The 16,419-nt window shown below is 36.4% G+C and overlaps 1 protein-coding gene across 3 annotated transcripts in view; it reads left to right on the top strand.

Annotated features, from left to right (window-relative positions):
* WRN (WRN RecQ like helicase) overlaps positions 1 to 16,112 on the top strand; it is a 133,868-nt gene extending 117,756 nt beyond the window's left edge. Inside the window, exons 33-35 of one of the 3 annotated variants that reach the window (XM_059685471.1) lie at positions 4,315 to 4,529; positions 8,288 to 8,377; positions 14,245 to 16,112. In XM_059685471.1, the coding sequence (XP_059541454.1) occupies positions 4,315 to 4,529; positions 8,288 to 8,377; positions 14,245 to 14,364 (425 nt within the window). In that variant the 3' untranslated portion in view covers positions 14,365 to 16,112. Of the gene's footprint in view, positions 1 to 4,314; positions 4,530 to 8,287; positions 8,378 to 14,244 lie in introns of those variants that run through there. The other 2 variants (XM_059685472.1, XM_059685473.1) reach the window with 2 other exon arrangements.
* The last annotated feature ends 307 nt before the right edge of the window (positions 16,113 to 16,419 follow it).

Here is a 16,419-nt window from a genome sequence, read left to right as displayed (position 1 = left end):
CCTTCAGTCTGCAGGATGATGCTCTATCCACTGAGCCAAACCGGTTAGGGCTATACCTAGTATCTTTAAATATCTTCTATGTAGTACCCTCTACATTCTGAGTTTAAAAATTTTAATTTGCTTATGTTATCACTTTTAAAATTAAGAAATACTAAAATCCAGCAGATATATAAACATGGAAAATTCTCTATAATTGCACATCCTGATTCAACAAATATTAGGGATATGAGAAAAATGTTTGTAATCATTAGTGACTATAACAGTAGTTAAAACATTTGTCTTTACCATTGTATACTTATTGCAAATAAATTTTCATTCAGATAAATATTAAATTGAAATTCCAAAGACCAATGTAGAATACTTTTGAACACGTTTCATTTTTCTGTCAATATACCATATGTAGGTTGTACATATAATATGAAAAAGCATATTATTGTAGTTTACTGCCAAAGCCAAAGTTGAGATTGCAAGAACCATGAGCTCTAAATTTTATTTCCTTTGATTGTACTTTTATAGCCTGTAGGATACAATTTATCGATGTGAGATTTTGCTTTTGAAATCTTATTTTTCCTTGATAAAAACTATTTGTTCTTTTATTGGAAAAAATGTGTCATAAATGATAAGAAATGAGGATATACATAGTATATTAATGATTCAGAGATGTTATTTTGATCTTTTATTTAATTGTAGCTATATTTTATAATTTGGTATTTTAATGAACAAGTTTGATTGGCATTTAAATTTTATACAATCCTGAATTGAGAATTTTCTATATTTTATTATGGTATAATCTTGTACCTAAAAATAGAGTATTTTTAATAGAGTAGACAGAATTGACAAATTCTGTCTAATTTGCTATGTAGATTTTTGTCCTAATTTAATATTGTAAATGAATTCTGTACCTTGTTATTCTTTGAATTTTATCATGTTTATATAATTTTAAGCTGCTGCTTTTATGGAGTTGAGATTCTAACTATGCTTAATAATAAATTAAGCAAGACATTTAATGAGGTACCTGGATAGTATTTTGAATAATTTCATTCTCCTGTTTTTTATGTGCATGTGCTTGGAAATTAGGGCTGGCTTCCCAGGGACCTGCAACAAAAGTAGGGGTAATATGATCTCTTCTAAAGCAACGAAGGAGTGCAGCCAGTGCTTATTATTTCACTCTCCAGTAGATATTTTTAACACTTATATGCTTGGAAAGTTAGGGCAGAATAACATGCATCTTTACAGCTAGATGCCACTTATTGACATATGTATATTGTAGGATGACTTTAAGATAAAAATATAAAGAGTACTTATAAGAAATATGTAGGTAAATATATAAATTTTCTAATTATATCTTGAAATTATATTCTAAGTACAGTATAACACCTGTAATTTATTAAATCACTAATAGTTTAATACCGTAGGCAAATGTTTATATATCAATATATTTTATGAAAAAAGAGACATTCTTATTTTAGGAATAGTTCCAAATGAAATAAAATACCTTATTTTTTCTTTTTAAAATAATTCATTTAGCTAATGGTGATATGATCATACAAGATGTGTCGCTGTATCCCCCAAAATTGGTTTCTATATTTTACATTTATAGTATGATGAGACTAAGGATGTGCTAGTATAGTTTGTTTATTCAATATTTATTTATTGTTTTCATGATCTAATAGCTTTTTTAAAAATTCTTTATTAAGGTATTACATATGTGTCCTTATCCTCCCATTACCGCCCTCCCCTCCCCCCGCAATCACTGCTCATGCCCTCACCCCCCTAGTGTCTGTGGCCATTGGTTATGCTTATATGCATGCATACAGTCCTTTGGTTGATCTCTCCCCCTTCCCCCCACCCTCCCCTGCCTTCCCTCTGAGGTTTGACAGTCTGATCGATGCTTCTCTGTCTCTGGATCTGTTTTTGTTCATCAGTTTATGTTGTTCATTATATTCCACAAATGAGTGAGATCATGTGATATTTATCTTTCTCTGGCTGACTTATTTCACTTAGCATAATGCTGTCCAGGTACATCCATGCTGTTGCAAGTGGTAGAAGTTCCTTTTTTTCTAAGTGAAATGCAGGCATGTTTATTCAATATTTAAATATCCACAGAAGAAAATTAATTTAGTACAATGTAGTGTATTAGTTGGCTAGGGTATTGGAAAATTTAAATGGTTTTTCTAGAGTAGCACTATTCCAAAAAGAAATGTAACATGAGCCAAATATGTAATTTAAAATTTTCTGGTAGCCACATTTAAAAAGTAAAAATAAACAGATGTAATTAATTTTAATATGATTTAATTAACCCAACATATAAAAAATGCTGTCATTTCAACATATAATGAATATAAAAATTGTTAATGAGGTTGTTTTGTACTAAGCCTCTGAAATCAGGTAGGTATTTTATATTCATAATATATCTCAATTCTGATGCTAAATTTTAATTTGAAATACTTAGTCTGTATAAAGCTTTGATAAAATTCATATTTGAATAAAGTAAATGAAGGTACCCAATTTATTTCCAAACATATTTAAAAGTATCAGTTTTAAATTTAATTTTTGGCTTTCAATCAAGCTTTTAATGAAAAGGTCATAAAATAACAGTTTCTCATCATTGTAAAATAAGATTCCATGCTTCTGACCAGAGAAATCAGTCATTGATGAGTTGCTTTCTTATGACACTTGAGGGCTGCATACTTGCATTAGAATTACTTAAAATTAAAAATTTGAGTTCCTCAGCCATATTAGCCATATTCCAGGTGCTCAGTAACTGGCTAGTAGTTTGGTATCGACAACAGAGTAACAGAGGTAGTTTGGCAATATATATCAAAGATTACAACTTTTGAACTAGCGACCCCTCTTCTGAGAATCTAGAAAGTTGGAAAGATATTTGTAATATAATGTTCATCCGAACTTTTTTTTTCCAAAGAAAAATTGAAAACAAATGGAAGAGAACTCTAAGTAAATTATGATAGATAAATACAAAAGATGATGATTTTAAAAATGATGAAGTAGTAAGATTGGCAGAATTTCAGTGGTATTAGCATGATATGACCAAGGGACAAATAAAATTTTAGTTTGGTTGATAGATATGATAGTCACATTGCAGATTTTTTTTACATTTAGAGGTAATCTTATATTTCCAAGGTTGTGATTAGCATCAGTTTTACATTTTAAAGCTTTAAAGTTAGAATAAAGTTAGAAACAGTATAAGCCAGTGGTCGGCAAACTGCGGCTCGCGAGCCACATGCGGCTCTTTGGCCCCTTGAGTGTGGCCACGAAGTTTCAATCGCACTGTAGGTGCGCACCCACATGTGGTATTTTGTGGAAGAGCCGCAGTTTGCCGACCACTGGTATAAGCCAAATAATTAGACCACTATCCTAATATGTATTAGCTGTGTTACCTTCTCTTCCTGACTTTTTTTTTTTTTTAATCTGCAGTTTTATTTGGGAAGTCCTGTCTTGGAGTAGCAAGATAAGAACTTTGGAAGGAAGGAGAATATAAACCTGCAAACTAGTAATTTAAAGATCACCTTTTCAGAGTGTCATTTAAAAATACTTGGTGTCTGGCTGTTAATTTGAATTGGGTGTCAGAAATGTGTGATACCAGTTTTTTAAATCACAGGAAGAGGAGGGAATAGTAGTTTCTAAGCTGGAGAATTGCAGAGGAATGTGATGTTGGAAGGAAGTACTTGAAACATTAATAGTGGTCTGAAAGGCATGGCTACATAATTTGTAAAGGTGTAAAGAGACTGACACAGTCTGAATCAGTTCTGTTGAATTACAAAAATTAAAAATCCTTTGATTCTGAAAAGAAGATACACCTTTTCCAGGAAACTAATTTAGTTACTAATATGCATTTTAAATAATTCACATGTTTTGTTATGCTACCAAATCCATTGAAAGGATCATTTTACTGGCATCTTATTTACAGGTATGGTTAGCTTCTATTTTAAGAATAAACTATTTTCAACACATTAACTTGATATTTGGAATTTGAAGTGTATGTCATTCCTTTAGAAACAATTCTGGGAATGGTGGCCTTGATTCCCAGACAGTGTGGAACATAATTTACGCAGCATCCACGACACTGACCTGATTTTGGATCGTGTAGGTAAAGGGTGTAGGTGGTGCAGGAGTAAGGGACACATTTTGCCCCACTTCTGTTCTGTAGGACTGGCGGCATTGAAAGAGGAACATTTTCTTTGGCCACCCTCTTCCTTTATTTCCTCCAAAATATTTCACCATTTCCAGCTCATGGGTTTTTGAAAATGTTCTGTGTATTATATTTTTAAGTCTTATTTTTTTCATCCTTTACAGAGTTGAATAAAATTAAACTCATTAGAATGTTTGTTCCTGAAAACATTGACACGTACCTTATCCATATGGCAATTGAAATCCTGGAAAAAGATTGTGACAACAGACTGTTATGCCAACCTTCATGTGATTCCAACAAAAAGAGATGTTTTCCCAACTCCGAAGCGAGCTGTTCAAGTCCTAAGAGAAGCAAGGAAGAAGTAGGCCCTGCTACCAAGGTGTTAATTATATGAAGAATTTTCATAAAATGTCTGTTCAATTTGCATATTCTAACACTTGAATGCTATTTTTTAAACTGTCATAAATTCTGATATAAGGTTACTTTTTAAATCTGTGTGCTATATTTCCGTTGCTTTTCATCACTCTGAACTGAGAAAAGTGATTTTTTACATGACAAAAGGTGAATATAGTCTGTCATTTTAGCTTATTGTGTAGAGTATTAGCTTTAATTTTTTTCTCTACCTCATATAGCCTGGAAATTACCTATCTTTTATAGGTAATTAATACTGTCTTTAAGTATATGACAGTTTATGTGATTAATGAAAATGAAAGCAAATTCTAGTATAAATGCCTCCCAAACTGGTGTGTGTTTCATTCTCTCATTCATCAGCTCAGGTACAGGGTAATCATGGTTCCTGGTCCTGAGCATATGCCAGTGCACTTTTTGCAAGATCAGAGAAAGACCATGAATTTAGTATTATTTTAGGTGGCACATTCTATTTAAAAAAACACTTTGAAAATTATTTCTGTGTCTGGTGTGAGAAAAATACTATTCTTCGGCAATGTGACTATTAAATGATGGTATGCTAGTACATTTGAAAATTTGGCCTTCAGTATCTTCCAGGTCAAAAATTACAAGACTCCATATGTGTTTGTGAAAACTAATAATTAACTAAAAATTATTTTAGTTCCTAGATGATAAATTCAGCATGGTTGTAGGTGGTTACTAATATTTATATTGGAGAATTAAGAGCTCCATTTTAGTTCTAACGTAATCATTATAGGCTTTCGAACAGTTAAACTCCTTTTTTCAATAGAACTGGTCTTTAACTACTAGAAGCCTGTTGCACGAAGATTCGCGCAATAGGCCTTCCTTCCCCTGGCTGCTGGCACCTGTTTTCCTCCGGCACCTGGGACCCAGGCCTTTGGTCCGGCTGCAGCCGAGAAGCCAAGCCTCTTCAGTCTTCAGTCTTCACTCCGGCCAGAGCCTTCAGTCTTCGCTCTGTGCCCATGTATGCAAATTAACCACCATCTTTGTTGGGTTAATTTGCATAGTCACTCTGATTGGCTGGTGGGTGTAGCGCAGTGACACCAATTTGCATGTTTCTCTTTTATTAGTGTAGATGTACTTCAGTTAGGTTTGTTTATAGTTTTGTTCCAGATAACCTCATGAAATTTGATTTATTAGAATTCATTACATTATTTTGACAATTGAGTTAGCTATAAGAAGGACATTAAAGAAAGTATATGTTGGGTGATATTAGTGAAATTTGGCTTCTATGCCAGCCTTTTATTTCTGAAATCTATACCAGGTGCCTAAGACCTTATTTTTTTCCAGCTTCTACTTATCAATACAGAAAAAAGGTGTAATTTTTAATTTTTCTTGAATATTGAAATACATTTATATAAAGTATTATTTTAACCACACATCAGCATTTTGCTTTTCCTCTATTGAAATAACATCAGTTCCCAAGAACAGAGTGGGGAGACTTTGGGGGGGATGGATTTAGCCTTTTTTTCCCATTTAGGGGAACAAGGGTTTGGGGGCTGGGAAGTAGATTAAGAGGTGAGTGAGCCAGCCAAAGTATTTTTTCTTTCATCTACCTCCTGCTATGGAAAGCTACTCCAGTGCTGTCTATCAGAGTCCTAGTTTCAGGATCTCATGTATTAACATTCATTGTCTCTACTGACTTGGTTGTATCCCTTCGTGTATTTCTTCTTATAATTCTGAGGCTTCTGAAAGAGAATAATGTCAGGACAAGATTTAGTTTTTTTATCAGTTGGTGCATTGTTAGATTTACAACTATTGTGATTGTTGTTAAGGTAGAGGCCTAGTTGTGCCTATGTTTTAAGGAGGAAGATTATGTCTTGATATGTGGTAGCTGTGAATTAATATACAGAGGTACACAGTGGGTTCTTTAAATATGTAAATATTTTATTTCAGAAAGTTTTCTGATAGTTTTTAAGATTTTGTTTATTTCAGGAAACTTTTCTTAAATTTTACTTCTCATTTCTAATTCTCAAGCTTTTCTTCACTCAGTTTTGAGTTTTTCTGATTTTGATTTATGGTGTTCTTTCATGTTTTGAATTATTTTCTTAATTTTTTTCAGCTCATTTTGAGAAGTTAGTTTTATTCTGTGTCTTAGAAAGTCTTTCTGGTGTCTGGGATTTGACCGTGATACTTTTCTGTTGCTCATTTTCATGTGAAATGAATTTTCCTGCACTTTCCTAAGAAGGCATGGTTCAGGAGAGTTTGTCCAGGTGCACAGAGCAATCCCGCCTGTGGTTCTTGTGTAATGTTCCAAGTGTGGAAACTTGGCTATGAGGCGCCCTCCTCTGCCACTTCCCCCCAGGCTTTCTCCTCCCTGTGCCTCTGCTAGGCCTGTCAAGCTTGGTTTTCATTTCACCCCAGCAGTTCCCGTGAGTGCGGCCTTCTCCTGGGAGGCAGCTTTGCCTGGTCAGGAGAGTTCTCAGGAGCCAGCTGCTGTCGCCACTCAAAGGGCTACGTGGGCCCCTTTCAGCCACCTGCAAAAGCCCTCCCACTTTCGGATGCTGTTCTCTGCTCATCTGTCATGCTTTCCAGTAGACTGGGGTTCTCCTGTGCTCAGGCACCTCACTGCTTGCCTCTGCTTCCTCCCATACAGATGCTGTACCAGGCAGGTCTATGGCTTGTCTTCACATGCTTACAGCTTCAGTTTCCCGGGGATACCTTTCAGCTTTCTTTATTGTAAAAGTAGATGATGAATTTTTGTTTTTCGTATCTAGTTCTATTTGATTTAGTGCTGGGATTCAGAGAAATTTTAAAACTATGCTGCTGTTTCTACCATCTTCCTAGCACCCTCTCCTTCTGCATCGCTTTTTTCCTTCTTATTTTTCCTGACTTCCAAAAGAGAGAGAATCTCCTGCCCTGCCACTGAGTTTCATTATAAATTAAAATATACCATATTATTTGCAAACTATTTTAAGATACTCATAAAAATGCCTTATAAGTAATATTACTGCAATCATTGTTAAAATTCAGTACCTCAGAATAATAATTTTCTTTTTAAATTAAATTTATTGGGGGTGACATTGGCTAATAAAATTATATAGGTTTTAAGAGTACAATCCTATAATACGTCATCTGTATATTGTATTGTGTTTTCACCACCCAAAGTTAAGTCTCCTTCCAGCATCATATATTTGACCCCCTTTACCCGTTATTACATCCCTCCCTGTGTCCCTCTGGAACCACCATACTGTTGTCTGTGTCCATGCGTTTTTGTTTGTCTTGTTTGTTCATTTGTTGCTTTCAGTTTTGCATCCCATATATGAGTGAAATTATATGGTTCTTGACTTTTTCCATCTGACTTATTTCACTTAGCATGATATTCCCAAGACCCATCCATGTTGTCACAAATGGAAGTATTTCAATAAGAGTTTTCTTCAGCTTTGCTTTGTTAGGCATAGTGTTTTGTAAGAAAATGGTGCGTGCTGTAAATATTCTGTATGCCATAAAAATGTTAAAGATTGCCATGGCCGGTTTGGCTCAGTGGATAGAGCGTCGGCCTGCAGACTGAGGGGTCCCGGGTTCGATTCCGGTCGGGGCATGTACCTTGGTTGTGGGCACATCCCCAGTGGCGGGTGTGCAGGAGGCAGCTGATCGATGTTTCTAGCTCTCTGTCTCTCTCCTTTACTCTCTGTGAAAAATCAATAAAATATATTTTTAAAAAATGTTAAAGATTGATGGAAAACATCCTGTGATTGTTCTCTGAAGGAGAAGAATCACAGAAATGCACTAACGTCTTGGAGTCAGCCATCCAGTGATCCAGAAATAGAAGATTTATTTATAGATTCTCAGTTACTGGTAACATTGATTAGTGAAATAGTTTTTGTGAAAATACATTAGGCTTGATAACTGATATGTTTAGATATATCTTTGTTTTATATGAAATGAAATACAAATACAGATATTTCTCTATTTGCTTATATATGTGCACATAAAATCAGCAAATGAGTTAATGTTTTGTATACTCAACTTAATGATAATAGTTTGTTAATAGAATTTAGAGTATCAAGAAGCTGTAAATGTCACCTTAAAATGTTATTGTGATTGCTGGGAAGTTTAGTCTTCTACTGATGAAGGAAGTCATCTCTGACAGGCATTGTTTCTGGTAGGTGAGCTAGACTTCATAATTAAAATTTCCTCAGATACTTATTGTTGAGACTCAAAAGATACACACAGTGTAAGTAAGCTTTCCCTTTTTCTCGCTGAAATGAAATTATTATTATGCTTATAGGAAAAATGCTGAAGATCATATTCTATAGAAATGTTACAGAAGAGAAAAGACTTCATATATTAGCTACCAATTAATGAGTGTCATGAATAAATCAGAATGTGTTTTGATGTTTTGCATTTATTCTCACTTAATTCTCCAAATAATCTAGTAATGTTAGGTACTGTTATTCTCATTTTCTGTGTGAAGTAATTGAGGCTTAAAGAACATTCATAAGGTCATTCATTTATCAAGTGACTCCATTAGAACTTAACCTAGTTCTGTCTGGGTTCAAAGTTCCTGCTTATCCCATGGTATTTGGGTACAATAAGACTTCAGGTTTTTTCCTCCTAGATTTCATGCTATGTTTTAGTGTTTGGCTTTGTTATAATCTTAACTCAGTGGTTCTCATCCTTCCTAATGCCGCGACCCTTTAATACAGTTCCTCATGTTGTGGTGACCCCAACCATAAAATTATTTTCGTTGCTACTTCATAACTGTAATTTTGCTACTATTATGAATCGTAATGTAAATATCTGATATGCAGGGTGTATTTTCATTGTTACAAATTGAACATAATTAAAGCATAGTGATTAATCACAAAAACAATATGTAATTTTATTTATTTATTTTTTATTTTTTTAAATATATTTTATTGATTTTTTACAGAGAGGAGGGGAGAGGGATAGAGAGTTAGAAACATCGATGAGAGAGATACATCGATCAGCTGCCTCCTGCACACTCCCTAGTGAGGATGTGCCCACAACCAAGGTACATGCCCTTGACCGGAATCGAACCTGGGACCTTTGAGTCCGCAGGCCAACGCTCTATCCACTGAGCTAATCCGGCTACAGCAACAATATGTAATTTTATATGTGTTTTCCGATGGTCTTAGGTGACCCCTGTGAAAGGGTCCTTTGACCCCCAAAGGGGTCACGACCCACAGGTTGAGAACCGCTGTCTTAACTGTTCTATTTTTTAAACAATATTTTTATTGATTTCAGAGAGGAAGAGAGAGGGAGATAGAGATAGAAACATCATTGATGAGAGAGAATCGTTGATGGGCTGCTTCCTGCATGCCCCCTACTGGGGATCAAGCCCGCAACACGGGCATGTGCCCTTGACCAGAATCAAACCTGGGACCCTTCAGTCCATAGGCCAACGTTCTATCCATGGAGCCAAACCAGTTACGGCTGTTGTTCTTCTAAATGCACTCAGGGGCCTAACTCTAATTGTAAGCAACTTTAGTTGTCTGTGGCTACAAGGGATGTAGATATTAAGGTCTTTTGGGAATAATAAATATTTCTGTGCCAATTTTATGTCTACCCAAATGCCTTTTATCTGTGCTACTTTATATCCCTAATATTTATTATCTGTAAGGCAAACATTATAGTAAATCAATAATCTCTTCTCCTGATTGTCTCTTCCCTGTGAGGAAATAAGTGCTCAGGAGAAAAGGTACTATATTAAACAGCTTCTTCTTTTTTTTTTTACTTTTATTTATTTATTTATTTTTAATTTTTTTTAAAAAAATTAAGTCTTTACTGTTCAGATTATTACAGTTGTTCCTCTTTTTCCCCTCCATAGCTCCCCTCCACCCATTTCCCACCCACCCCCGCCCTCACCCCCCCACTGTCCTCATCCATAGGTGCACGATTTTTGTTCAGTCTCTTCCCACATCCCCCACACCCCTTTCCCCCAAAGAATAGTCAGTCCACTCCCTTTCTATGCCCCTGATTCTGTTATAGTCACCAGTTCATTCTGTTCATCAGATTATTTATTCACTTGATTTTTAGATTTACTTATTGATAGATGTGTATTTGTTGTTCATAGTTTGTATCTTTACCTTTTTCTTCTTCCTCTTCTTAAAGGATACCTTTCAGCTTTCATATAATACTGGTTTAGTGGTGATGAACTCCTTTAGCTTTTTCTTATCTGTGAAGCTCTTTATCTGACCTTCAATTCTGAATGATAGCTTTGCTGGATAAAGTAATCTTGGTTGTAGGTTCTTAGTATTCATCACTGAATATTTCTTGCCATTCCCTTCTGGCCTGCAAAGTTTCTGTTGAGAAATCAGCTGACAGTCGTATGGGTACTCCCTTGTAGGTAACTGACTTTCTTTCTCTTGCTGCTTTTAAGATTCTCTCTTTGTCTTTTGCTCTTGGCATTTTAATTATGATGTGTCTTGGTGTGGTCCTCTTTGGTTTCCTTTTGTTTGGGGTTCTCTGTGCTTCCTGGACTTGGAAGTCTATTTCTTTCACCAGGTGGGGGAAGTTTTCTGTCATTTCTTCAAATAGGTTTTCAATATCTTGGTCTCTCTCATCTTCTGGCGCCCCTATAATTCGGATGTTGGTACGCTTGAAGCTGTCCCAGAGGCTCCTTACACTGTCTTCGTATTTTTGGATTCTTTTTTCATTTTGCTTTTCCAGTTGGGTGTTTTTTGCTTCTTCATATTTCAGATCTTTGACTTGATTCTTTCGATCCTCTAGTCTGCTGTTGGGAGTCTGTATAATATTCTTTATTTCAGTCAGTGTATGCTTAATTTCTAGTTGGTCCTTTATCACAACCTCGAAGGTCTCATTAGATTTCTTGAGGGTCTCATTAAGTTTATTGTTGGTTAACCTTAAAAGTGTGTTTTTGAACTCTATATCTAGTAGTTTGCTTTCCTCCATTTCTGTCATTTGTGTCCTATTTATTTGTCTCTGCATTTTTTTATGCTTCACTGTGTCGATAGCATGGCTTTCTGTGCTAGGTGTCCTATAGGGCCCAGTGGCTCAGCCTCCCCAATTACCTGAGGTAGATACTCTTGGTGTACCCCCTTGTGGGCTTTGTGCATAGTCTTGTTGTAGTTAAGCCTTGATTGTTGAAGGTATCACTGGGAGGGATTGACCTCCAGGCCAATTGGCTGTGAGAATCAGCTGTGTCTGCAGTGGGAGAACTTCTGTGTTGGAGACACCCCTCCAGGGCAAGACTTGCTTCAATGGGGCCTTGGTGCTCGCTGAGTCTGCCCCCTGAGTGTGTCCTTTATGAATCGGAGGAGCTGCAATCTGGATGGTCCCACTCTGACCACGGGGCACACTGGCTCCTGGATCTCTAAGGAGGCGCCAATCTAGCCTTTGCCTAAGGCTACCCAGCAGGAGCCGGCTGTGACACAGTGCAAGTTGCCCTGGGGCCTTGGGCCAGCTGCAGTTTGTTAGGTAATTATCAGATTGCAAAGGGCCAGGCCTTTCATATGCAAAAGCCTCTGTGCAGTGCTTGGGTGGGGCGGGGTCCCAGGGGATCAACAGGGCGGAGCAAGCAGTTATGGCTGCTCTCAGTCCTGCCCTCAAGGGCCCTGCTTCTCAGTGTCCCGGCAGTCGCTGCAAGCACATCTGAGAGAAAGCTGCCCTCGAGTTCCAACTGATGCCAGACAGTCCAGTTTCTCCCGTATGAGTCTGGGTCCCCAGAGACTCGCCCAGAACTGGAGCTCAGAGCTTGATACTCCCTCCTGATTGAAAAAGACAACCGTGTCCTCAGCCACCACCCCTCTCCGCATGCGCCTCTGTACCTCTGTATTTTACTTCCACACCACACCTCCTCTGAGTCTCTGTATGCTTTTCTCTTTCCTTCTAGTTGTAGAATTTCCACTTAGCCAGCCTTCCTGTGGTTCTGGATGATGTCCATTCCGTCATTTAGTTTTATTTTTGAAGTGGTTGTACGAGGCAGCAATCTCCGGTGTTTACCTATGCCGCCATCTTGGTTTTCCTCTTTTTTTTATTTTTAGCTTTTGCAAAAATGTGAATAGTTTTTTCTTCTATACTTGATTTCTTTAATTAAGTTGGAACAGCTAACAGATTTTACTATTTTTATTTTTACTTATTTATTTTAAAATATATTTTATTGATTTTTCACAGAGCAGAAGGGAGAGGGATAGAGAGTTAGAAACATCAATGAGAGAGGAACATCAATCAGCTGCCTCTTGCACGCCCCCCACTGGGGATGTGCCCGCAACCAAGGTACATGCCCTTGGCTGGAATCGAACCTGGGACCCTTCAGTCCACAGGCCGACGCTCTACCCACCGAGCCAAACCGGTTAGGGCTTATTTATTTTATCCTCACCTGAAGATATGACCTTTATTGATTTTTAGAGAGAGAAAGGGAGAGGGAGAGAGAGAGAATCATTGATGTGAGAGAGAAACATCAATCAGTTGCTTCCCTCACACTACCCAACTGGAGCTCGAATCTGAGATCTGGGTATGTGTCCTGACTGGGAATTGAATCCACAGCCTTTTGGTGTATGGGATGACACTCCAACCAATTGAGCCATACTAGCCAGAGCACTTTTTACCTTTTTAAATATAGGCTTTAGAGTTTTTTTGCCAAGTATCTTTTACTCCCCCCCCCCCCACCCACCCACACACACCATCCTTAAATATTTAGAAACCATTTTTAAACATAGAAAACATAATAAAATAGCCATTAATGTACAATATATAGGTATAGTCTTCATTTTTTAAGTGGAATAAGCCATACTTTTGTACCTTTGGCTAGCAGACATTATAACTGAGATGAGGCCACCATATCATAAAGTTCTTCAAATAGTTCTGATAACTAAACTAACTCTGCCGGATTCCACAGTGTACCAATGGTAGGATGATTTCTCTGTCATGTCCTCAAACTAAGATAACACAAGTTAATACAATTTTAGCCTTATGGAACACTTACCTACTTACAACATTTATTTTGTTCATGTGTGGGTTGTTTAGTGCACAGTCACTGTCTTTGGTTCTTAAAACCATTTTCTTCAGGGATTTTTAGGGTTCTGAGGCTTCATTCGGTGCACGGGCCCCTAAAATTGTGCAAAGTACTGTATATGGATACGTTTGTCTTTTTTTTTTTCCTCAGAAGTGGGTCTCTGATTTTTAGCAGATTCTCAAAAGTCTATGAAATGAAAAAAATTTTAAATTTATTTGGCAAATTTATTTGAGTATCTTCTATGTCTCAGTAACTCTGCAAGGGACTGAAGGTGACTAAACCATTTTACTCCATCTACCATTGTACGTGTAGAAGTTACGTGCTTTTTCAGATGCCTAATAGAACGGTGTGTGCATGCACACATGTTTGTGCACACACGTACCCAAGCGGATATCTTCCTCAGAGCATTAAATTCACCATTTTGGTCACCCCAAAGCACATACAACCATTTTGGTCACCCCAAAGCACATACACTATGGGATGTAGACCTGAAATGATACCTAGCTTTTTCCTTCCCGAGTTGAGTGTCTGTACTTGAGTGTCTAAGCATACACCACAGGATGGCAAGTAAATTGCCTAAAGCAATGATATAGTGATCTTGTATCTCTCTTTTTGATCCAGAAATAAATTGTATAGATTTCACTATTTTGTTTTATTTGGCAAGAGAAGGCTTATGGCTGTATATTTAGTAATCTGTTATTCCTTTTCTGTTCCTTTCTTATAGACTTCACCCAAAACCCCACAGAGAAAATTACCTGAATGGTTTGCCAAAGGAAATGAGACTTTAGCTGTTACCAGCAAGAAATCAATGGCCAAAACAAAAAAGAAGGGTCTTTTTAGTTAAAATGGCAGCTGCTAGAAGAATTATGTTTGTCTTGCTGTATTATAAGAGAGGTACTGAATTTTATTTCTGAAAAGAGTGGGAAATAATATGTAAGCTTAAAAATTATTGAATCTCAAAGTAAAATTCATCTATTCACTAATCAGCTGGCATCTTAAAACAGCCTTGTGCAATTTCCATAAAATTGAGTCTTCTGAGTACGACATAGAATGCTGAGTTTCCTTTAAGATTGCTTTAAGAATTGTTATTGCCCAGTTTTCTAATCATTTTATATCAGCAGTATATCTGGAAAATGTAATTTGTGTGATATGATACAGATAACAGATTAGCAGCTGTGTGGTGATAATGTGTGTGATGTAAAACATTCCTGTATTACCCAGATTCTGTCTTGTACATGAGGAAAACAGTGATTTTACAAATTGCCTTACTCTCTTTAGACAGTACTCCTCTACACGTTGTTAAATGGACCAGAGCTGTGAAAGTGAAACATTTTGGGTTCCATGTAAATAGGGGAAAAGAATATAACAAAAGACACCATTTGTACTAAAAAACTGCATTTTCTACAATATTTCTATAATTTTTTAAGTAATAAACTTTAAAAATGTTATTTATACTGAATGTTATGAAGAGTATATATAAATCTATTTTAAGCCTTCATTTACTTAATAACATTTTTTTGAGGGTGTCAGAATTTGATTCTAAAATCTATTAATGTCATGCATATAACTTAAATATCTGAAACGCATACTCTTGACTCTGATTTGGGTAAACCATAATTAATATAGCTTTAAGCAGTTTATCATATAGCCTTAATTGACTTTGGTAAATACAAATAACTGTTGTTAATGAAGAAATATATGTATGATTGTTTTAGAAAAACGAAAAAAAGAAAAATCACCAATAGTCCCACCAGTTAACCCCTTTTATGACATTTGCCATAACTTTTTATATTTACTTCTTTTCTAAGTTTGTTACATTAATAATATAAGAAAGAATTTTCTTTGTAAAGCATTCAAGCTGCACTTAAAACATGGAAGTCCCCACAGTCCAGTTTCCTCACATGCCATTACCAGCCTTTACTAGAAGGTAACTTCTGTCATATATATGACATGTGGTTCTCTAGTCATTTCTTCTGCATTTACCTGCTTTTGCATTTTCATCTGTACATATTCTTTTTTTTTTTTTAACACAAATGAGATCATGCTATGATTTTCGGCAGCAAATTTTATACTTAATATATCATGAAGATCTTTCTATGTCAGTACATATTGATCTCATTGTTTTTTTTACAGTAACATAATATTCTCTTCTGTAATTTATATGATCACTTTTCTATTGGTCATTTCTATTTGAACAGTTTTGTCATTGAATAATCTTCCACAGAATCTGTTCTGTGGCTTTATGCGGTACAGGAATTCTCTGAGTGTGGTCTGCAGACTGTTTGGAGTCCCTAAGACCCTCTGCAAAGCCAGAACTATTTTCATAATACCAAGATATTATCTGCCTTTTGTATTATGTTGATATTTGCAATGAGGGTGCAAAGTAATAGGGAGTATATTTTAGTGCAGCGATCACCAACCGGTGGTCCGCAGACCACTGGTGGTCCGTGAGGTCCAAAAGGTTGGCAACTGCTGTGTTAGTGCAAAGCAAGGCAATGGTGCCGAATTATTGATTGTACTAATTCTTAGTCCTTTTCAGTACTCCGTGTGATGAAATGCCAGTATGCATAAAGCTCTTCAGCTGCCAAAGCATGATGGTCATCTCCTTTGATTGTGTGAGTTGTCCCCATGTAGCACCACTTCTATTGAAAAGAATGACTGACGGGAAACTGTGATTAGCCAGACGTGGGTGTTAGGTGGACATTTCCTGAAAACTGAGCAAAGTCATCCTCTCACTTCAAGGAAAACTGCTGATTATTTGTCTCCAATGATAAAATTGGAGAGTTCTAGAGAAATTTATAATTTTGAAAAACTTGGGTCTGTTACCAGGAGTTTGACAGCTTCCCATACCATAACGCAGACTCTTCTAATGAGATGGAAAGGGTTAATTTTTTTAAAC

Source organism: Myotis daubentonii, chromosome 2, assembly GCF_963259705.1.
Source record: "Myotis daubentonii chromosome 2, mMyoDau2.1, whole genome shotgun sequence".
Taxonomy (NCBI): Eukaryota; Metazoa; Chordata; class Mammalia; order Chiroptera; family Vespertilionidae; genus Myotis; species Myotis daubentonii.
Note: the sequence above shows the minus strand (reverse complement) of the source record. Positions and strands in the feature narration are given on the sequence as shown.